Source organism: Lithobates pipiens, unplaced genomic scaffold, assembly GCF_037356315.1.
Source record: "Lithobates pipiens isolate NorthernLeopardFrog02 unplaced genomic scaffold, aLitPip1_a1.2 Scaffold_16, whole genome shotgun sequence".
Classification (NCBI taxonomy): domain Eukaryota; kingdom Metazoa; phylum Chordata; class Amphibia; order Anura; family Ranidae; genus Lithobates; species Lithobates pipiens.
Window position 1 is genome coordinate 233,950,581 of NW_027507748.1, and position 25,282 is coordinate 233,975,862.

Consider the following 25,282-nt stretch of genomic DNA (forward strand, 5'->3'; position numbering starts at 1 on the left):
TAGAAACATAATTCCAAGCAAATAATCTTGTGAATGAGTTGTTTTTGTTGTTTTGTTTTGTTTTGTTTCCACAAAAAAAAAAATGGAGAACATTTAAATGGATTATTTTTGCATAGTGCCTATATTGCATCTTTGTGTGACTGTATGAGATTTTAGCTAGCATGGTTTATAAAATGTCCTTTTATTGTGCTGTGCAGATCTTGAATTGTGTGAACCCTGACAATGAGAACAGCCCAGAGATTCCAGTGAAAGCCCTAAACTGCGACACTATCACACAGGTCAAGGAAAAGATCTTGGATGCAGTATACAAAAATGTGCCATATTCTCAGAGGCCAAGAGCAGTCGATATGGACTTAGGTAGGTTACCAGAAATAGATTCTAAACCAGGAATATTTATTATATTGATTTTATTCACTTTATTGATTTTATCTGTATCATGGTGCTAATAAGTTTACTAGCAATTAGAGGTTTACATGTTTTTTTACCATCTTTATTACAGAGTGGAGACAAGGGCGGATTGCAAGGGTTGTTTTGCAAGATGAAGATATAACAACTAAGATAGAAGGTGACTGGAAAAGGCTCAATACCCTTATGCACTACCAGGTACCTAAACAATCCCATATGATCATTTAATTATTTTAATTATTTTTACCACAATTTGTGAAAATATAGTAAGCCATAATGTGTCAGGGCAGATCCACTTTGTCAAGCTAATCATTAAATATGTAAAAATTGTATTTAAATGTGTACAGCCACCTGTTTCCTTAAAAAGGCAATCAGTGTGCTATACACTGATATTTCTAGGAATTTTCCTGAAATTCATACTGTATCAGTTATACATAGTAGGTGAGGTTGAAAAAAAAAGTCCAATCTATGTGTGTGATTATATGTCAGTATTACATTGTATATCCCTGTATGTTGTGGTCATTCAGGTGTCTAGCTAATAGTTTTTTAAACTATCGCTCCCCGCTGAGACCACCACCTGTGGAAGGGAATTCCACATCTTTGCCACTCTTACGGTAAAGAACCCTCTACATAGTTTAAGGTTAAACCTCTTTTCTTCTAATTTTAATGAATGGCCACATGTCTTGTTAAACTCCCTTCTGCGAAAAAGTTTTAACCCTATTGTGGGGTCACCAGTATGGTATTTATAAATTTAAATCATATCCCCTCTCAAGTGCCTCTTATCAAGAGAGAATAAGTTCAGTGCTTGCAGCCTTTCATCATAACTAATATCCTCCAGACCCTTTATTAGCTTAGTTGCCCTTCTTTGTACTTGCTCCATTTCCAGTACATCCTTCCTGGGGACTGGTGTCCAGACCTGCACAGCATACTCCAGGTGCGGCCGGACCAGAGTTTTGTAGAGCGGGAGAATTATCGTTTTATCTCTGCAGCTGATCCGCTTTTTAATGCATGCCAATATTCTGTTTGCTTTGTTAGGCTCAGCAATGGCATGCAATTCCAAGCTGCTGCTATAATCTACTAGAACACCCAGGTCCTTTTTCCATCCTAGATTCCCCCAGAGGTTCTCCCCCCAGTGTATAGATTGCATTCATATTTTTGCCACCCAAATGCATTATTTTAAATTTTTCTACATTAAACCTCATTTGCCATGTAGTTGCCCACCCCATTAATTTGTTCAGATCTTTTTGTAAGGTTTCCACATCCTGCGAAGAAGTTATTGCCCTGCTTAGCATCGTCCGCAAATACATAGATTTTACTATTTACCCCAATCTCCTGGTCATTTATGAACAAAATAAATAGGATTGGTCCCAGCACAGAAACCTGGGGGACCCCACTACCCACCTCTGACCATTCTGAGTACTCCCCATTTATCACCACCCTCTGAACTCGCCCTTGTAGACAGTTTTCAATCCATGCACTCACCGTATGGCCCATGGCAACGGACCTAATTTTGTACAGTAAAGGTTTATGGGGAACTGTGTCAAATGCTTTTGCAAAATCCAGATACACCACATCTACGAGCCTTCCTTTATGTAGATGGCAACTCTCCTCCTCATAGAAGGTTAATAGATTGGTTTGGCAAGAACGATTCTTCATGAATCCATGCTGATTACTGCTAATGATACCATTCTCATTACTAAAATCTTGTATATAGTCCCTTATCATCTCCTCCAAGAGCTTGCATACAATTGATGTTAGGCTAACTGGTCTGTAATTCCTAGGGATGTATTTTGGGCCCTTTTTAAATATTGGTGCTACATTGGCTTTTCTCCAATCACCTGGTACTATTTCAGTCAGTAGACTGTCAGTAAAAATTAGGAACAATGGTCTGGCAATTACTTGTCTGAGTTCCCTAAGTACCCTTGGATGCAAGCCATCTGGTCCTGGTGATTTATTAATGTTAAGTTTCCCAAGCCTAATTTTAATTCTGTCCTCTGTTAACCATCAAGGTGCTTCCAGTGATGTGTCATAAGGATAAACACTGCAGTTTTGGTTACTGAAGCCCCCACTTCCCTTGTGAGGACTGAGGAGAAGAATAAATTCAATACCTTTGACATCTCCCTATACTTTGTAACCAGTTGTCCTTCCTCATTCTTTATGGGGCCAATATGGTCTGTCCTCCTTTTTTTACTGTTTACATACTTAAAGAATTTCCTGGGATTTTTTTTTTCCGCTCTCCTCTGCTATGTGTCTTTTGTGTTCTATCTTAGACGCCCTAATTGTACCCTTACATTTCTTGTTGCATTCTTTATAAAGTCTGAATGCTGATGATGACTTTGTATTTTTTGAAGGCCTTCTCCTTTGCTTTTATATGCATTTTTACATTGGAGTTAAGCCATCCAGGACTTTTGTTCGCTCTTTTAAATTTATTACCCAGTGGGATGCATTGGCTAATGCCCTTATTTAATATGCTCTTAAAGCAAACCCATCTCTCCTCCATGTTCTTTGTTCCTAAGATTTTATCCCAATTCATGCCTTCTAACAAGGTTCGTAGTTGAGGGAAGTTGGCTCTTTTGAAATTCAGTGTCTTGGTATTCCCCTTATGTTTCCTATTTGTGTAAGTTATACTAAAGCCAAATGACCTGTGATCACTGTTTCCTAAATTGCCCTGTATTTCCACATCTGTGATCAGTTCTGTATTGTTGGTAATCAGTAGATCCACTGCTTTATTTCTAGTTGGTGCGTCTAGCATCTGAACCATGAAATTGTCCTGCAAGACATTTAGGAACTGGCGAGCCTTATGCCGCGTACACACGAGCGGACTTTTTGACGGATTAGGTCCTGCGGTCTTTCCGACGGACTTTCGGGGGAGTTCCGACGGACTTTCCGAATGAACGGACTTGGCCTCACACAATCACACCAAAGTCCGATGGATTCGAACTTGATGACGTACGACCAGACTAGAATAAGGAAGTTCATAGCCAGTAGCCAATAGCTGCCCTAGCGTAGTTTTTCATCCGTCGGACTAGCATACACATGAGCGGATTTCTCAATAGGAACTGGGTCCGGCGGAGTTCCGGCGAAAAAATTTGAAACATGTTCTATTTCTAAAGTCTGTCAAATTTTTGGGCAGCAAAGGTCCGATGGAGCCCACACATGATCTAATTGTCCGACGGATTCACTCTGTCGGACCTTTGCTGTCGAAAGGTCCGGTCGTGTGTACATGGCATAAGACGAATGCATGGTTCCCTCTGCCCAGTCTATGTCTGGATAATTAAAATCACCCATTATGATAACACTTCCCATCCTTAGCTTCATCCCTTTGGAGCTCTACCCATAAGGATTCCACCTCCTCCCTAGCCCCCTTAGTGATGTCATCTCTCACATTCACTTGTACATTATTCTTGATATATAGACATACCCATCCCCCTTTTTTACCCTCTCTATCCCTGTGATAAACGGTATACCCTTGAATGGTTACCAGCCAATCATGAGAGCTGTTGAACCAGGTCTCTGAAATTCCCACAAAATCCAAATCCTTCTTGTACAACAGTATCTCTAGTTTACCCATCTTGTCCGCCAGGCTCCTGGCATTGGTAAACATGTCACGTAGTTTAGACCCTTCACATTCTATCCTCTCATTGGGTGTTCCAGCTGATCTCCACCTTCCTCATTAAGGTTCAGTCCCTCCCTTTTATAGTACTGGTGATCGACTGAGAAGTAGACCCAGTCCTCCAGGAACCTAAATCCCTCCTTAATACACCAGCTCTTCAGCCACTTGTTTACTTCCCTAATCTCCCTCTGCCTTTCTGGTGTGGCTCAATGTACCGGTAGTATTCTGAAAATACTACCCTGGAGGTCCTTTTCCTCAATTTAGTTCCCAAGTCGCCAAAATTGTTCTTTGGGACACTCCATCTTCCTCTGACGTTGTCATTGGTGCCAATGTGCAACATGACAACCGGGTCTTCCCCAGCTCCTCCCAGCAATCTGTCCACAAGATCCGTGATGTGCCAAACTCAAACACCCGGTAAACCAACAGGCAAATTTGAGATTGGAGTGGTCGAATGTGGGAAGTATATACTGTAGTGTATAGATACAAGCTCAGAAAAGGTGAAACACAATGGGAAAGAGGTACAAGTGAAATGTCAAATATAGCTGCTCCTGATTTGAAATATTTCCTGATGTGTGCTCCCCTTCTGAAATGGTACTTTATACTTCAGAATTCTTGTCTCACATGCAGAACAAACGGTCATTTGTCCTACCAACCTAAATCATACTTTCAGTATACTAAATCTTTGGCATATTTCCATCTAAATACTGTAGAAAATACATGACCAATAATGACATTCTACAAAGCAAAGTTGAAGGTAGATGGCAGACATGGAAGCACGGGAATTAATGTTGGCAAAAAACAGCAATAAATGTTTACAGTCAAGAGAGTTATAAATGATTTTTGCAGTATTCCTGGGTTCTTTTAAAAGAGCACTATTTATTTTCTACATTTGTTAGTATAATTACATTTTGTACTGAATCACTTAAATGCTGAAATCCATTAAATTTACTGATGGATTGAAGTCCAAATTATCTGCTCTGCCCTAAGAGACTGATACATGAAAAGTGTGCATGAGTAAAGAAAGAAAAAAAAGATTGTTGTCTATAGTAAGCAGTTAGCTTCCAGCTATAATTTGTTTTGTCTAGATCTAAAGATGAAACAAGAATAGATTGCTTGTGTTAGACCACAAGAAATGTTTGTGAGAGCATACTTTTAATACATCAGATTATAAAGTTATATCTCAGACTCCTGACCTCCTGAAGATTCATGGTGGGACAAGATTCTCTCGTGCTCTCAAGATGAAGATGCCAAAGAGTGCCCCCCACCCTGATGCTTGCAGATCTGCATGTAAAGTGGTCAGGCTGATGCAGGGTGCAAAAATTACCCTCTGTCCACCAGCGCTAGGAAACCAACTTTTGGTCCAAGGAAAACTGAATGGGACGGAGGTGATGGTTGCAACATGGAATACAACAAATGTGATTTTGTCAGAAAGGAAAAACAGCATCGAAAAATAGCACAGCATTGCCAAAAAATTACTAATTTTGGTTTACCAAGCCTGGAAAGTGCAAAATCTGGTGCAGTTGTGCATAGAAGCCAATCAGCTTCCAGGTTTTTTTGGTCAAAGCTTAAAGAGGAAGTAAACCCTGATGGGTTTTACTTTCTCTTTTGCTCCCTGCAAACCCTGAAAATTAAAAGCATAATGGGCTAGTATGCATTGCATACTAGCCCATTATGTTACATAGTTACATAGTTACATAGTTAGTCAGGTTGAAAAAAGACACAAGTCCATCCAGTTCAACCTTAAAAACAAATAAATAAAATAAAAAATAATCATACAATCCAGATACCCAATTTTATGCCCACAATTGATCCAGAGGAAGGCGAAAAAAAAAACCCAGCAGAGCATGCTCCAATTTGCTACAGCAGGGGAAAAAAATTCCTTCCTGATCCCCCAATAGGCGATCGGATTTTCCCTGGATCAACTTTACCTATGTTAGTACCTAGTTATATTATGTACCATCAGGAAAGTATCCAAGCCTTTCTTAAAGCAGTCTACTGAACTGGCCAGAACCACCTCTGGCGGGAGTCTATTCCACATTTTCACAGCTCTAACTGTGAAGAAACCTTTCCGTACTTGAAGATGAAATCTCTTTTCCTCTAGACGTAAAGAGTGCCCCCGTGTCCTCTGGGTTGACCGTACAGAGAACAACTCAACACCAAGTTCACTATATGGACCCCTAATGTATTTGAACATGTTGATCATATCCCCCCTTAATCTCCTCTTCTCAAGAGTGAATAAATTTAGTTCCTCTAATCTCTCCTCATAGCTGAGTTCCTCCATGCCTCTTATCAGTTTGGTTGCCCTTCTCTGCACTTTCTCCAGTTCCCCGATATACTTTTTGAGAACTGGTGCCCAAAACTGAACGGCATATTACAGGTGAGGTCTTACTAATGATTTGAACAGGGGCAAAATTATATCTCTTTCTCTGGAGTCCATACCTCTCTTAATACAAGAAAGGACTTTGCTTGCTTTGCAAACAGCAGCTTGGCATTGCATGTTGTTATTGAGCTTATGGTCTACCAAAACCCCCAGATCCTTCTCCACTATGGATTCCCCCAGTTGTACTCCCCCTAGCATGTATGATGCATGCATATTCTTAGGCCCCAAGTGCATAACTTTACATTTATCAACATTAAACCTCATCTGCCACATAGTCGCCCAATTAGACAGTGTATTGAGGTCGGCTTGTAAATTGGAGACATCCTGTAAAGACGTTATTCCACTGCATATCTTGGTGTCATCTGCAAAGACAGAAATGTTACTTTTGATCCCAGACCCAATATCATTTATAAAGATGTTAAAAAGTAAGGGTCCCAGCACTGAACCTTGGGGTACACCACTGATAACCTTAGACCATTCAGAGTAAGAGTCATTAACCACTACTCTCTGAATTCTGTCTTCTAGCCAATTTTCTATCCATTTACAAACTGATATTTCCAAACCTGTAGACTTTACCTTACACATGAGCCGTGTGTGGGGAACTGTATCGAATGCTTTTGCAAAATCCAAGTATACCACGTCCACCGCCACCCCTCTGTCCAAGGTTTTACTTACCTCCTCATAAAAAGAAATCAGATTTGTCTGACAACTTCTGTCTTTCATGAATCCATGTTGTCTGTTGCTTAAAGTGTTTTTGTTCAGCAAGAACTCGTCGATGTGGTCTTTTATTAAATGCTCCAGTATCTTCCCAGCTATAGAAGTTAAGCTAACAGGTCTATAGTTACTTGGTAAAGACTTTGATCCCTTTTTAAATATAGGCACCACGTTCGCCCTGCGCCAATCCAGTGGGACTATTCCCGTCATTAATGAGTCCCTAAAAATTAGATACAATGGCTCTGAAATTACAGAGCTCAATTCTTTTAGGATCCGTGGGTGGATGCCATCAGGGCCAGGTGCTTTATCCACCTTTATGTGCTTTATGTGACACCTGCAAAGGAATCTCACGCTGTCCCCTTTGCAGGCCGCATCCATCTTTGCCCCTATTCCTTCTGGGGCCGCAGACTCCGGCTCTGTGACTGGCCGGAGCCACGTGACGTCAGTCACGGCACACGCTGGTGAAGAAACAGCACAGAGGTCCGTTTCTTCACAACTAATGCGCTGACGACATCATCAGCGCACTACAGGGTAAATATTTCCACTACCTATAGGTAAGCCTTATTCTAAGCAATGACTCTCATGAGGACTCTTTTTTGCGTTAAGACAACCAATACATTCCAATCTGCCATGACTGGATCTGGTTGCTTTGCAGTAGGGCTTCCTCCCAGCTGTAGTATCATTTGGACAAGGTCACTACTCTTAGCCAGAGATCCTGCATTGTAGATGAAGGTGACCAGGGCTCTTCATAATTAGAGCAGAGGGGAGCACCGGCTGCCTAGTAGACAAGGAATAAGCAAACATGCATCAATCCTTTGTTATGCCACCTATCATCAGTGGCGGATAACAGGGATATTGCTAAGGCTGGGAGATTCCTGCAGAAGAGGTGCCAATCAGATCGTTGGGCGACCGGACCGTCTGGTGAGGCCTTCTGACGAAAAGGCCCCCGGCTGGGAAATAGCCACTGTGTTTAAACTCTTACAGCTGATAAGCATGTATTTCACTCGGTGGTGGCATTCATTCGGCACAAGTCACCATATTGTGGAAATCATCATAAGCTGCCACCTAACACCCACGGATTGTGGACTTACATCTATGATTTTTATGAAAATATTTCCTTCACAGGACATTTTTTTTTCACAGGAATTTTATTTGCTTTGATATTGGAGTATATGTGATTGTTTTTTGTTCACAGCACTTATTATTTATTTATTCAATTCATTAATTCATTTTTAGGAGCGCAACCTTTTTTGATTGTTATTGTTCTAGGCTTACCTATAGGTAAAATGTCAGGAAGGAGGATTTACAACCACTTTAATCAAACAAGTTGAAGTTAGAAGCTGATTGGCTACCATGAACAGCTGCACCAGATTTTTAACTCTCCAGTTTTAGTAAATTAACCCCACAGTAGGCTCTTTAATACACCCAGTGCCCATGAGTGGGTGCCAGAAAGGAGGCATATATATCACTTACCTGCCCGCCTCTCCATCCACATTAGGCACCAGTGCTTTGAAGGAGGGACCTCACAATGCTGAAAGTCATCAAAATGGAATAAGCATAGCAAGAGGGCTGCACACTCAAATGCTACAGCTGGCATACTGGACTGGTTAGTTCAGAAGGGAAATTTTTAAACAAATAAATAGGAGACCATAAAAATACTGAACCATTATTAAAAACAGAAAATAACAGAAGTCAGGGAATGTAATTTTACTAAGTGATTCTTAGCTGAAACTTACAATAAATTGGGATGATACATAGGGGTTGCACTTGGAATTGCAGTCGTTGTAGATCTGAGGGGAAGATAAGCTCTGCTGATTTCTATCATACAATCATGTACAAGCAAAAATACTGTTTTTTATTTTCCTTGCATGTCCCCTTCAGCTATACAGTGACTTTACTTCCAAGTGCACTTGCAGTGCACAATGGATTGGTCTTTAGTAAATAAACCCCATAGAGTGAATGTTCACCACCAGAGTTTGGGCCAAACTCTAAAATAAATACAGCCATACCAACTATTATCATGTACATATAACATACATTTATGAATAAAGGCTATAACAGCAGCATCCATTCATAAATGGAAAGCATGACTGGGCTGCCACAATGGGATCAGCAAAACTATGCTGTCATTTAGTCAACTGATCACTGCAGTCTGTGTGTAAAGAACAGTGATGGCACTCCTAATACAGAAGGAGAGTAGACAGTAAAGCTCTGGTGATTACACTGTTTAATTTGCAGGACTGAGCTGTCTATTTAAAGATTTTGTTGGGGAGAGGCTTGAAAATTAGAAATATCAGGTTTTGTTTTTAAGATAACTGATGGTGACTGCATGTTAAATGTTCTTTTGTTCATGGTTAGATGAAAAAAAAATCATATAAACACACACACACACACACTTTTTAGTCAAGGATATGTGAAATGTTATATATGATTATAGTTCTCTTTTGCAGCTGGAGGCACATTAAAGGCCTGTTTATCATGAATCACCTAAATAGCTGTATAATTTGATCTCCTATAATTTCAACCAGGCACACAGTTGAACCCTCTGCCTTTGCACTAGCAGATATGGACTCTCATTTATTTTTAATCCAGCATAGGCAGTCATTGAGAGAACAGGCAGTGGCTGATCTTTTTTTTTGTTAGAATTTATAATGTCAGAGCTAACAAAATTGATTTGCATGGGTAGTTTTGTGCTAATATCATCTATATATATGCAGTAATACAAATGCATTAACCTATTAAGAATTTATAGTTTTTGAATCAACATTAGAAAATAATTTGAATCAAATGTTACTCTGTAAAATTACATGAAACAGTTGCATGTGCTCTAAAAATGAAGCAATATGGCCTCTGCAGGATTTTTTCATTTATTCTGTTTGTAAATGAAATGAAAAGATGTTGAATTACTTTTCGAAGAATGCTGTTCTGTGTCTTTCCCTTGGTTAAACCAGTCCTTATTTTGAGCCTGCAGTATGAACTACTGGCTCTATCAATAACACCTTGTTTATGTTACCCTGGGGACAAATCAGGTTGCTTATTTCCAGTTGTATTCATAAATGGTATGAAAAGAAGGTTCACCAGTTTACTAACATATTTATCTGGCAGTCATAATGCTATACTACATGACTACAACTGCTTACGACCATGTCTACAACCATCTCGTACCCATTAGTTCTCAATACATCTTTCACTAGCAAGTATGTGGTGTTTAAAGTCATCAAAAAGTCAGACATGACTTTATCAATGAACACTGCCAATTGCCATTCAAATACTATGCTAATGCACTAACCATGCACTATAGGATATCAAATGTTTTCTGAAGTTTATTGTCATTGGTAAACACTGCACTTAGATATGAGTCTTGCTGAAAGCAAATGATTGGACAGAGATCACCCAGTACAGGCATACCCCGCTTTTAAGTGCACAATGGGGTTTATTTACTAAAGCTGAAAAGTGCAAAATCAGGCTCACTTCTGCATAGAAACCAATGAGCTTCCAGATTTTATTACCAAAGCTTAATTGAACACCCTGGGGTTAGAAGCTCATTGGTTTCTATGCAGAAGTGAGCCTAAATTTTGCACTTTCCAGCTTTAGTAAATAAACCCCATTGTATACTTAAAAGTCGGGTATGCCTGTACTAAAATGTAATTATTTGATGGCCTGTCACTATCTAACCAAGCTTCCATAACCCACAAGCTTTACCATGGTTTACTGCCTAAAAGTAAAATCAGTCATTTCAGCTAAATCATGTTCTCATTGATTACACCACTCATCCATATATTTTCTAGTATTGTCAACCTTGTGCTTGGATATGAACTTTTGGCAAACTGCATGTACTATTGTTAATACAGTGATGTATTCCTCAATGTTTAGTTGATTTTGCAGTACAACATAATGGATTTAGATGTGCCAACAGTTTTTCCCCTTTTGTCTCAGAAAATTGTTAATATAAGAGTTATTCACCAAATGTTTAACACTAAAGTCTGTAGATAAAAAAACACTTTTTTGAAAAACATTTCATACATTGGGTAAAAAGGTTCATATTGGTAAAATATAATGAGCTTTCAAAATCAATTTAGCTGTAGCACAAAAGTAATAACTGATAAAATATTTAAAATCATTATGGTATTATATATATATATGCAATTTCAAAATGACACATGATTGCCCAATAAGCTTAGATGTTTTAATGTATTCTACATACATGCATTTATTCAATTTCATATTACAGCTAATTTTCTGGAATATACGTCAATTATTTTGAGAAGCAGTGGTGCCAACTGACAAAATCATCTAGTTTGTTTATGGTTTTAACTATTCCAGTATGCTCCTAATTACAGATAGCAATGTCATTAATTATATCACCACATGGCAAAGTTGTCAGCTATGTTGCCTCCAGTGATCTGGATCCTGCCGTTAAATTGTCTAAAATCTCTATGTGGTCATAAATGACAGGTATATTGGATGTCATTTGGTTGATTTCCTAATGGAAAAGAGAGCAAGCTGCTTTTTTAGGTTGCAGAAATTGTAGAGGAAATAAAGAGAAAACGTTAGGGAAATGTAGTGTTTTGTTTTTTTAAAGCTCAGGACAAAAAGCTAAAATTATTTTTTTGTAGCCAGGTAAATATGAAATATTACATAGTTACATAGTAGGTGAGGTTTAAAAAAAGACAAGTCCATCAAGTCTAACCTATGTGTGTGATTTTATGTCAGTATTACATTGTATATCCCTGTATGCTGTAGTCATTCAGGTTGTTCTATATCTACACTGAGCAAAATTACTTTGCCCCTATTTATCATGAGCTGAACTCAAAGATCTATGACTTATGCTATGTACACAAAAGGCCTATTTCTTTCAAATATTTTTCACAAATCTGTCTAAATCTGTGTTAGTGAGCACTTCTCCTTTACCAAGATAATCCATCCACCTCACAGGTGTGGCATATCAAGATGGTGATTAGACAGCATCATTTTTGCACAGGTGTAAAATTAGGGTATGCAGCACTAAAAACATGAAAAAATGCAAAAAAGTGTCCACTGTATTATGACATAAAGGGGTTGATTTACTAAAGGCAAATCCACTTTGCACTACAAGTGCACTGCTAGTGCACTTGAAAGTGCACTTGGAAGTGCAGCCACTGAAGATCTGAAATGAGGGGAAGCTCTGCTGATTTTATCATCCAATCAAGTGCAAGCTAAAATGCTGTTTTTTATTTATCTTGCATGTCACCTTCAGATCCACAGTGACTGCACTTCCAAGTGATTTACAGTACACTTGTAGTGCAAAGTAGAGTTGCCTTTAGTAAATAACCCCCAAATAGTGTGTTATTCAGAGAAGACTGGAACCACCTATGGTGCATACAGGACAAAAATAGGGTGGGCCAAAAGTACCCTCCACTGAACACCAACACACCAGGCCCCTTACCAGAGAAAATGGACCACTATATTATAGGTGGCCAGGGCTCCACTCCACTCAAGTAACAGACAGCTGAATCTTGTATGGTCTCAATGCATAAGGAATCCACAGATTCATACATAAAACAGAAAAAGGCAACTCCTCATAGTGTAGCCTGTAATTTCGGGGTATTTTTATTCCATAAAATGATCAGAATACTCACATTTGTTAAAATAAAAACAGGCATGTCAAGAACTCAGTTCAGTCCTAGATATCAAATGTTTCCAACCACAAAGTGGACTCTTTGTTGATTTTTTTTCATATTTTAAGCGCTGTATACCCTTATATTTCATAATATATTGTACCAACTATTTATGCTAGCTGCTTTTCAATCGCCATAGAGTAGTGATTAATTTTTAATTATTTATTGCACAGGTGTGCCTTAGGCTGGCCACAGTAAAAGGCCACTCTAAAATGTGCAGTTTTAACACACAGCACAATGCCACAGATGTCGCAAGTTTTGAGGGAGCGTGCAATTGACATGCCAACTGTAGGAATGTCCACCAGAGCTGTTGCCCTTGAATTTCATATTTATTTCTCTACCATAAGCCATCTCCAAAGGCCTTTCAGAGAATTTGGCAGTACATCCAACCGGCCTCACAACCGCAGACCACCTGTAACCATACCAGCCCAGGACCTCCACATCCAGCATCCAGAATTTCTGCACAAACTGTCAGAAATAATCTCAGGGAAGCTCATCTGCATGCTTGTCCTCATTGGGGTCTCGACCTGACTGCAGTTCATCATCGTAACCGACTTGAGTGGGCAAATGCTCACATTCTATGGTGTCTGGCACTTTGGAGAGGTGTTTTCTTCATGGATGAATCCTGGTTTTCACTGTACAGGGCAGATGGCAGACAGCGTGTATGGCATTGTGTGGGTGAGCAGTTTGCTGATGTCAATGTTATGGATCGAGTGGTCCATGCTGGTGCTGGGTTTATGGTATGGGCAGGCATATGCTATGGACAACAAACACATGTGCATTTTATTGATGGCATTTTGAATGCACAAAGATACTGTGATGAGATCCTTGAGGCCCATTGTTGTGCCATTCATCCATGACCATCACCTCATGTTGCAGCATGATAATGCACAGCCCCATGTTGCAAGGATCTGTACACAATTCCTGGAAGCTAAAAACATACCAGTTCTTGCATGGTCAGCATACTCACCGGACATATCACCCATTGTGTGCTTTCACACTGAGACCCCTTTAACACTGGGGCATTTTTCAGACACTTTAGTGTTAAAAAAAAAGCACCTAAAAGAAGCCTCATCTGCAATCCCAATGTGAAAGTCTAAGTGCTTTCACACTGAGGTGCTGCTCTGGTCTTATTGTGGCCAGCCTAAGGCACACCTGTGCAATAATCATGTTGTCTAATCAGCAACTTGATATGCCACACCTGTGAGGTGGATGGATTATTTCGGCAAAGGAGAAGTGCTCACTGATTTAGACAGATTTATGAACAACATTTATGAGAAATAGGCCTTTTGTGTACATAGAAAAAGTCTCTTTGAGTTCAACTCATGATAAATAGGGGCAAACACAGAAATGTTGCATTTATAATTTATAATTTTGCTCAGTGTATATTTTATTTTTCATGTCCAGCCAGCAAGTGGAGCTCTGCTTTTTATGTCTTTTGCTCATGGACATAATTAACACACTTTTTGTTTACATGTAAAAATCAATATTTATGTTATACCAGGTAAATAGATACTAAACATGTCACAGTTTAAAATTGCACACGCCCATGCACCGGCGACAAATTAAATTTTTTCTATCCATAGGCGATGCTTTAAAAGCCTTTACAGGTTACCACTTTAGATGTACAGTGTAGGTCTAGTGCTAGAATTACTGCCCATGATCTGAGATTCACATGTGTGCCATGAGCATAGAGGGACAGGGGCACTTTCTATTTTTTTCTTTTTTTACACTGTTCCTTTTTTTTTTTAATCATTCTTAGTGCTGTCATAAGAAATGTAAACATCCTTGGGACAGCAATAGGCATGTGACAGGTACTCTTTTTGTAGAGATCCCCTGCAGGGGATTTTCATGTTGATGACTCCATATGAAATCAAAAAGAGATGAATAATGGAGATGTGCGAATAGTGGGGGATCCCTTATATTTCCAGAACTGTCATAAAGGTTTTCCAAAATATCCTGAATGTTTTTTTTTCTTTTCCCTGCTGGCTATACAAGTAACTCTCAATCACCATAAGTTTACTGTGTGATCATTATTTCACAGACTATGTTGCAAAGAAGCATTTTTGAATACGCGTAACATGTAGAGCTGAGCCGAGCCACGACACACCACCTCTTCTAAATTTATGTTACTACATCAAATTCTTGGAGAGTGACCTTTGGGTGTCTCATTACTACTATTCCAATTTTCTATGATAAATAGGTGGTGTGTTGTATGCTTCAAGGCACAATTGTGGATAGTCAATGTTTTTAAAAGTGTTTCATATGTTTCTGTAAATAAATATACATTTTTATAAAATTATGTATTAATTTTGTGCTATGCCTATAAAGTCCATCATCAGTCCATGTATTAATTTTGTGTTATGCCTATAAAGTCCATCATCCAAAAATGTATTTTCCAAATATAATATATCGGAACGTAGCATATGTCTACTCATTTCTCATATCCACAGTACCACTCTGGGATGATACAATTCCAATGTATCTATAATATCTTCAGGCGTACAGATTTTTTGTAAAATAACTTGCTTTCTAATGACATAGAAGACCAAAAAACTTATCAAGATCAGTCTGATCAAAAATCACTTATAAAATCTATATATAATGAAGCATGGCAAAAATTATATTCTATACAAACATAGGTACTGCAAAACTAAGTATTTGTAACAATTGTAAATTTATCGAAAGTGATACTAAACACAGAGCACTTACTAACCGTTATCCGTTCTAATAATGTAATTTAATCATGCTAGTATAGTTATTCTGTAAATAGGAAATGGCTAAATACCTTCTTTCACCGGCGGTATACAGCAGTCATGTGACATCTATCAATATCTTGGCCATGTGCAGGGAAACATCCTAGGAGGAGCTAGGAGCTAGTCTTCTGTGATGTTTGTGCCATACTTCAGCAAAGGAAGCCTTTACTATGACCCTGTGTCGGTGCCAGTCACATGACCACAAAAAAAAAAGATTTCATAATAAGGAATCGAGATATACATTTAATATAACATTTATGTGTTAAATCATTCTTCAAATATATATGTGAAGTCAAAATGTTATTATTCTAGGGCAATACCATGGTGTTGGTGGTGCCTCCATCAATCAAGATTTAATATCCCACCCCAGTGGGGTTTTTCTAGTTAGTACGCATAGAGGAGGAAGGAGGGAGTGGGCTGTCATTTATCTTCTATATATATACGCCCACATGTGTGACTGCACGGTGAAAGGATTCAGGGAGGGAATGCCCTGAATTGAAACTCACAAAAAGCAAAGCATGTGCACTTGCTTGCCAACAGCCACTTTACAGAATCTGCATCTGCAGTATCATAACAAGAGGTTGCTTTCCCATATTGTGAAGCCTTCTGTTTATCCATTTGCTGCTTGGTGGCATTATATGTATGCACATTTTAAGAAAAAGTGTGTAGCGCCAAAAGTAGATGAACAGCGATGAGATGAGAATACTGTGTTATAAATGGACAGCACATTGAAATAAAGTCCAAAAAAGTGTTAAAGTGAAAAAATGCTAAAGTGAAAAAAAAAATATATATATATAAGTCCAATCTTGTGGATTGAAATCAACAAAAAAAATCAACAAAAAAAAAAAAAAACAATGTAGATTTAAATGAACAGTCCCATGATAGGATCAGCAATATAAACTTGTTGGTGAAAACACAAAAGATGTTCAGCAACACGCACCATCCAGATGTAGCTGTAGTAAATAAAGATCACCAGGAGCCAGATGAAGTCTCCATAGTGTAGTATCTATTGGAATTGTATGTTAAAAGCCAATAAAAGCACATGACAATGGGTGCCACTGCCAACCCGGTATCGGACAGTGGCCTGACATCAGCACTAGTGTCTGCTCCTTGGGACTTTTTTGAACTTTATTTCAATAAAAAATTTCACACACACATTGAACTGGATGGACTTGTATCTTTTTTTAGCCTTTTATACTTTGAATATACTTTATATGTAATTTTCTGCACTGTATGTATTTTGCTTATAGTCCTACCGTAAGGCGCCTCCATGCAATGCAGACTACTAATATATATATTTAGTAGTGTTTTGTGCAGATTTAATTCAAATAAATTGAAATGATAAAATAATATCAAATGGCATGTAATTTATAAATACATTACGTATCATGTACAAATAGAACATACAAGGTGTATTTGCTTGACACTCAGGAAGGTAAAATCTGAAAAAAAAACCTTTACAGATATACGTTTAGTATTATAGTTCATCAGTCATAAAAAAATAGCTAAATAAAATGAATTTTAATTGCATCTCCAGCCAAAACTTATTTTCTTTGTTTTGGATAGCCTGGGCTATTGGAGCCTATGCAGGATAGAAGGATTTCCTTTCATTTACTTAGACCCCTTTCACACTCACAGCGCGGCCGCTTTAGTTGTAAAGCCCCGCTAGTTTTAGTGATGATTTACCGTTGTCTTACCACCGCTTTTCAGCCACTAGCGGGGTACTTTTAACCCCCCGCTAGCAGTTGAAGAAAGGGTTAAATGTGCCCGAAAAGCTTTGGCAGTGTTGCCCATTCATTTCAATGGGCAGAAGTGGAGGAGGAGCAGCGTATACACCACTCCTCCACCATTCCAAAAATGCTGCTTGCTGGACTTTTTCTAAAGTCGTGCAAGCGCACCGCTTCAGTGTGAATACCGATTCAGATAGTACCTTTTGCAGTGTGACTTTTCCGCCCACCTGCCAATAGAAAACCCCACAGCAAGGGGAATGCCTGCAAGACGGAAGTGTTGCGGCACAGTGCTTTGTGCCACAATGACTCACAAAACCCTGCAAAATTAATGAAATAACGTGATTGCATAGACGTCATGCTACCCATAGTGTCCGGCACCCGTACACACTGCACTTGTGCACTTAAAGGACTTTTTTTTAATGGTGTTTAGCCTTGGGGGGGGGGGGGGCACTGCATCCGATGATACAATGAGTAGATATATTCTCACCTGAAGTTCAAGCCATATAGGCAGTCATATAGGTGAGAATGTGTAGATTTATTTTATTTTTTATTTCCTGCACTTCTCCTTTAAAAGTTGAAAAAACGAATTTAACTTACCATTTTTTTGTAAACTGCAATTATCATTCGGAAGTTTTACACATGCCAATGGATTGCCATTAAGTGTGTCATACTTCTCTCGGTTCCACACTTTTTTGCGTTTACTGTATATTTGTTTTTTTTTTAAATGACGATTAGTCTTTCTAGTGTTAAGACAATATAAACACAGTTTGAGCAACATGGAGAGCTCTTGTGGGCAGATTCAACATCAGGCTAAAAAGACTTTCTTTAAATTTAGTGCAGCTAAATGGCCAACTGAAGATGCACAGGAGGTACTGTTACTGGCAGAATCTCCAGATACAATTGAAATAGATTCATGAAAAACAGTGTACTATGAGGCATGATGCCTAACATCATTCATCTGCAAAATAAATTTAGGGATTACTTACAAACACTGACTTGTGTGAAACATTAATGCACAAAACTAGTCAGGTTTTGAGACTTCAGATACAGTGGTATCTTGGAAGTAATGTAAATTATTAAGTACATTGAAAAAGGGGTGTACTTCTCATGTATCAAGAAGTGTTGCTTTTTTGGGGGTTTATGTAAAATTAAAAAAAAAAAATTTTGTCAGCTATCAATGTTCTTTGTTTCTAAGTAGTCCATCAAGTCTGCCCCATTTTTTTTTTTTTTTTTTTTGCTGAATATAGATCTATGTTTGTCCCAAGCATGCTTGAATCGAGTTACTGTTGATGGATTCACTACCTCTACTGGAAGCATATTATAACTACTCTTTCATTAAAATAATACTTTCTAAGATTCATTTTGAACTTTCCTCCTGCTAGTTTGGGGCCATGTCCCTGTTGGGTTCTTATCTTAGCCTCTTTTTTCTTAGCCTATTTTATTGCCTCTGTGAGGTTAAAAGGACATAGTTTCCCTGGAGATCTGTACTTTGAGCTGCTAGTGCAATGGACTACAGACTCCAGCAGCTTCAGTGAGAAGCCTCACACAGACACCGCAGCAAGAGCAGTGGGGTGGAATCTGACAGTGTTTGAGAAAGAAAAGTCACATGAAATAAGCTCAAGATACTTAGAATCTTATAGTTATTTGACAGTTTGAAAATGTTCTTTCCCATTATATATCATTGAGAGTGCAACCAGTGCCACAGTTCATATTCTAAAGGGCGCTTTTCTGAAAAGTATCCCCAATAGATGACAATGTTAGATTAAAAACAGTTTAGAGAATTTGAACATTCTCAAGGAATTCTAAACCAACCACAATTAGAACATAAAATGTTGATTTTAACATGGATCTACTTTAAGGCTGGATTCACACCTGTGCATTTTTAGTGCTTTTTGCATTTTGCAGATTTGCACTACAGAACGTGTTCCATAGGAAACCATGGTGAATGGACTGTAATGCAAATCTGCAAAATGCAAAAAGCACAAAAAATGTATAGGTGTGAATCCAGCCTAACTAAATGTATTAACTGTAAGCACAAAGATAATATTTAACCACTTGCCGACCGCTGTCGGCATATATACGTCAGCAGAATGGCATGGCTAGGCAAAGTAACATGTCCGTATGTTACTTTGAAATTCCTGCCGTGCGCACGCACGTGCTGAGAGTTTCGTGACCGTGCCCGTGGGACTCGCGGACTCGAGCGCTGTGGGGATTCCCGCAATCATGTCTTGGAGCTCAAGAACGGGAAGATGCTGATGTAAACAGCATCTCCCCGTTCTGCCTATTGACAGGACACTGATCGTCTGCTCCCTGTCATGGGGAGCAGCGATCCGTGTCCATGTCACACACAGCCCAACCCCCAGACAGTTAGAAACACTCCCCTAGGACACACTTAACCCCTCCCCGCCCCCTAGTGGTTAACCCCATTCACTGCCAGTCACATTTGATCTCTGTATTAATGTCAATGGTCCCAAAAATGTGTCAAAATTGTCTGATGTGTCCACCATAATGTCACAGTCACGATAAAAATTTCTGATCACCGCCATTACTAGTAAAAAAAAAAATTATTAATAAAAATGTCATAAAATTATCCCCTATTTTGTAGAGGCTATAACTTTTGTGCAAACCAATGAATAATTGCTTATTGCGATTTTTTTTTTTACCAAAAATATGTAGAAGAATACGTATCGGCCTAAACTGAGGAAAAAAAATTATATATATTTTTGGGGGATATTTATTATAGCAACAAGTAAAAAATAATGCTTTTTTTCAAAATTGCCGCTTTTTATTTGTTTATAGCGCAAAAAATAAAAAGCGAGGGGTGATCAAATACCACCAAAAGAACGCTCTATTTGTGGGAAAAAAAGCACGCCAATTTTGTTTGGGAGCCACGCTGCACGACCGAGCAATTGTCATGTTAAAGCGACGCAGTGCAGAATCGCAAAAAGTGCACTGGTCAGGAAGGGGGTAAATCCTTCGAGGGCTGAAGTGTTTAAAAAAATAATTTTCAGAGAAAACAATATACTTAAGTTGCTTACATATTGTCATTCAAATTGCAAGAATACACTATACACTCCTTTGCTTTGGGTATTTTCATAACACTGTTATGTTGTGCTTGTAAATAAGATTAGCCACACTAGGACCCCTTAAAGGAGAAGTGTGGGAAAAAATATACATACCTATATGGTTGCAACATTGGTCCAATGCTTCAACTGTCCCCTGCTGACTTTCAGACCTAGAACTGGGATCACATGGCCGCTGATCACTGAGTTCTCGGTCTTCACTGAGCAGGTAGTGGTGACTGTCAGTCACTGGCTCTCTGCTCTACCTCCCCAGAGCTCACTGGAGTGGCAGGCTGTGGAGGGGGCAGTAGTGTCTGGCTCAGGCTCTCAGCAGCACGCTAAGGGGCTGAGCCAGCTGTCGGTCAGGCATATGGTTATATACCGACCTTAAAGTCGAGATCCTTCCAGAGCCTGGACTTGGCTCCTTGACATCAGCTGAAAGGCAGAATTTGGGTCACAGGAGTTCGGAAATAAGTTCACTCCTGGCCCCAGAAAAGAAGTATGTCCAAAAAAAATCATTTAAACCTACTTGTTAACAAGAAAAAAAAATGATAATTGTATGTAATAAAAACTGCTATAGTCATACTTAACCTGTTGTAAGTTCTTAAATATCCTGATTAATAAAGGCCTTTAACAACAACTGGTGACAACTAATCCAGCTTTAGAAGTTATATGCTTTTAGTACATATTTATTAAATATGAAATCATTACTCTTTGTACAAGGCTACCTTTAAAATGAATGTAAGCCAGATTCATGAAATCTGAGCTGGCATATATATCTGCAGTGTTTTGCTATCTCTCTTCAAAGCAAGTCCTGTAGCTGTCTCCTGCTCAGTTCCTCTGTTATCAGCCTGATAACTTTTGACAAGCTCTCTGAGACAGGAGATAGAAGTGTGTGCCGGGGGAGGTTGCTAAAAAAAAGATTAGCACACAGCTTGCCATCTAGGAACAGAGCGATGCACATTCCTTTCTTCCTTTGCCAATGAGGAGAGGGGGTGTGTGCCTTTCCTCCAATCAGCTGTCTTATATGTATGCCCAGACTTCACTGTAGTGTTAAACAGGAAGAGAAAATCTCCTAACATGAAGAGCACTTTTTAAAGGATATATACAGATGAAGATAGCAGATATACATGTAAAAGTTATATAGGAATATTTGTTTCATTCCTGTGTATCGTCTGAGGCTGTTCACTTCACAGGGTATATGCGAGGGTTTACATCCACTTTAAGATCTAAGAACTTTTCTTTTCTATTCTTTCTGTATAGGTCTCTGATCGGTCGGTGGTCGCACTGGTTCCCAAACAAACCTCATCATACAATATCCCAGCTTCAGCTAGCATATCACGAACTTCAATCAGCAGATATGGTGAGAAAATACATCTTCATTAAATGATTTCCATATATATATATATATATATATATATAACTACAGCATTTTTTGATAACATGCAAAAGCATTTTTTTTTTAGATAAGGAGAGCAGTTACAAATAATGGACCCTTGTGGTACATTTGTGTGGTCCCACCATGTATAAAAGAGTTTGCTTTGTATCTGTTTCTTAAAGCAAGTGATTAGGAAGAAAAATAGCATGATATTGTTTACCGTATGAAGTGTAAAAATAAAAACTCTTGGCTTCAAATATATACATAAGCAACTCAACAGCTAAAATACAAAAAATAGGATGCAAAATTTTGCGCTGAATACATATTCCACAATCCATCCCTCTCATCTGTAATAACATTTCCAACTTAAAGGCTTAATACCCCTATTAAAAATATAATAAATGCACATGTTTTTGCAGATAAAAATATGCGCATTTATTATTATTTTTCTCAGGAGTCTTCAGAGTATTGCACCTGCAATCAGTGCAATCTCCCTCCAGCTTTATTGCCATCACCTCAGTTGGGGCTTTCTGTTAGAAAATTGGACGCACCGGACTCCTGCTGTGAGCTGGAGCATGCTTCAGTGTGAACTCAGTTCCTTCATTCACAGATTCCTGCCGTGATGATTTTTAAATGTGACTGCGGGGGACAGTTGCTGCATACTACTATTTTATATGTTACACCATAAATAATGGTGCAACATTTTACTTAAACATTTTTAAAGTAGAAGTTCAGCCTAAAACTAAGTAACTCTAAATCTACTGGCAGCCACATTCTAAGACTGATCTAAACCCTGTAAAGCAAAAATCACTATACATTCCTTTTCTGCAGTTGCTTCAGTTTGGTCCCACTTTGTCAGTAGCGTCTTCTCTGTGCAGGCGTGCGCAGGAGAGGCAGCTGACAACGGAAGTCCATAGTAAGCCTATCCAGGTATTTCCCAGCCTCTGTTGACTGTCTTTTCCACACAGCATCCACCGCTGGAGACCGGATCAGCTGCAGAAAAGGTATGTATAGCGAAAATGTGGCTGCCAGTAGGTTTAGAGTTTGTTAGATTTAGGCTGAATCTCTACTTTAAATACTGCAAAATTCTTCAGTTCTGTTAGTTCAGATGTCACTACCCCAAACTAATTTATGTTTACCACTCCCCCTCCCCATTAGCTGACCTTTTCAAAAGGGTTTTTCTCTGTTGATTCTCCCTTGCTTTGGCCATCTAATTCACCTTTAATACTGTAGACACATTTACCCTTTGTATACCAGTGAAGGCAAGGAGACAGTATATTTATTTATTATGGGTACTTATATAGCACCAGCAATTTACACAGTGCTTTATATATTGTACATTCACATCAGTCCATGCCCTCAAGGATCTTGCAGTCTAAGGTCCCTAAATCACATTCATACATACACATACTAGGGCCAATATAGACAGGAGCCAATTACCTATAAACGTGTCTTTGGAGTGTGGGAGGAAAAGCACGCAGGCACAGGGAGAACCTGCAAACTCCAGGCAGGTTGTGCCATGGTTAGGATTTGAACCCATGACTTTTGTGCTGCCGGGCAGAAGTACTAACTGCGTAGCCTCTGCGCAGCCCATTAATTGGCTAATCAGTTTACTAGAATTTCACTCTAGAAGACGTGAAAAGGTGAAAGGAGATCACACTGCAAAACCATGGTTTAAAAGTCAACACATGTACCTTTACAGCCAAGTTTCCCCTTACCGTTCTTTTGGAACCTAGAATAGATTATAAAGGAAAGATGAGGCATAGACTGTAATTTTTTCCACAAACAGAGCAAACCCATCTACAGAAAAAGTGCGTAAATTAAATCAATAATTAATGTGACCACCATCAGCAACAGTTCTATAAGGTACACTTGCATATAGTTTTTGAATGTGCTTACCTGCTATGTTGTTCTAAGCAGTGTGAAGGACCTACCAGAGTTCCACCACAGACTTTTTGATACTTTTTCTGTTAAAATCCAAATCCTAGGAAGGGTGATCTCATATATTTGCATGCAAAATATAGTATAACTTATTATTCATAGCTTTAATGTTTAAAACTGAAAGACTGCCACCTCAGAAAATACAGTACAAAATCAGATGGTTATCCCAGCACTTCCGACCCTTTCAAACACAGGCATATGCAGTACCTTACATTTTGATGTGCTACTGCATGTAGTTATATGTATTTATTTATAATCAGTTTTTTGTTCATGTTTTATGTTGAATATGTTTCATGTAAATTAAGAAAAAAACATTTAGAACTGGTATTTTTCATGGTGCTTATGCAGTAAAAACACAAAAAGCTAAATGATACATTAATTTAAATGTGCCTGCTTAACATAGATAAATGCACAAAAATGTAGCATTTCACATATTTTAAAAGCACACTGACGTCGTTCATACTAGAATCTAAATTCCGGTTCCCTACTGAACTGGCCAAATTTTGATCCTTTGCATGTGTAAGCTGGTTGTACACAAGACTATCTGTCAACCACCTTGTGTACAACCAGCCTGTCATTTTTTTCCTGAACAAACAGTGCCACCGGCTATAGTCAACAACACTGATCATTGTATTCTACTGGTGGGGTTGGCTCCCTGCCTTCAAAATACAATAGCTCAGTGGGAGTGATTCCCCAGTCCACCTTGAATGTGTGGATGGGAGAATCGGTTCATTTTTTTTTGTTCAACCTACCGGTTGAATGAAAAATAATAATAATTATGTATGGCCAACCTAAGCTGTATTCCATAGATGTGAGATAGCTACTTAGTAATGAATGGGACATGTAAACAGGTCCTTATAGGGTTACAACTCTTAGATGAATTCTTTTTTTTATCCTAATCACAGCATGAACAACGTCAATGGTTTAGCCCCTGGCTGTCTGAAAAGGTGGCAGTGTCAATACCATTTGTCTGTCTCATTCGTTGAATAATGACAACCGGTACAAATATGATTATGGTTGAAAGAGAAACACCAACACACTTTACTGAGAATTAACAATAGCGTTGTTCTGTGGTTTGAGCACAGCATTCCATAAAACTTCTGAAAATCTGACATTTGCTGTGATATTACATTTGGATATTGGAAATGTTAATATGAATCTTGCATTGCTTCCAACTGATGTAACAGAGCAAATGAGAACAGGAAGATTTTTTTCCTGACAGAAGCACTAGAGTCTGTTCAGTCTCTCTGTTTGGCATTTACTGCAAGAATGTGTCTGGTCATGCTTCCCTCATCTCTCACGTACACAGTAAAATTGTATCTGCTTTAGCCTGACAACAGAGACCATCTAAATTAAATATCCAGTGCATTCTGTTCAAGTAATGGCATTTGTATTACTACCTAGTGCATTTTTTTCTAATCACTTCTATGTCAGTGGCCGTTCATGTGGACAAACTGTAGGACTTATTTTTCATTAACATGGGTAGCTTATGAGGGCCAAACTTATCTGATTCTCTCCATAAATCCTTGACAAGTTTCTTGTCTTTAGTTATAGGGATGGTGAAGGAATTTTAAAAACAAATGGTATTCTAATGTTGTGGCTACTATATTATGTACAACTATATATTATTTGGTAGTCTCCTTGGG

At 38.7% G+C, this 25,282-nt stretch overlaps 1 protein-coding gene across 2 annotated transcripts in view; it reads left to right on the plus strand.

Moving 5' to 3' along the window:
* PLXNA2 (plexin A2) overlaps positions 1 to 25,282 on the plus strand; it is a 469,574-nt gene that overhangs the window by 427,601 nt on the left and 16,691 nt on the right. For both annotated transcript variants that reach the window (XR_013274456.1, XM_077481163.1), the window contains exons 25-27: positions 198 to 357; positions 500 to 603; positions 21,581 to 21,680. Coding sequence is in view for 1 of the 2 variants with exons in the window: in XM_077481163.1 (XP_077337289.1) it covers positions 198 to 357; positions 500 to 603; positions 21,581 to 21,680 (364 nt within the window). In the remaining variant the exon portion in view is untranslated. The remainder of the gene's footprint in view (positions 1 to 197; positions 358 to 499; positions 604 to 21,580; positions 21,681 to 25,282) is intronic.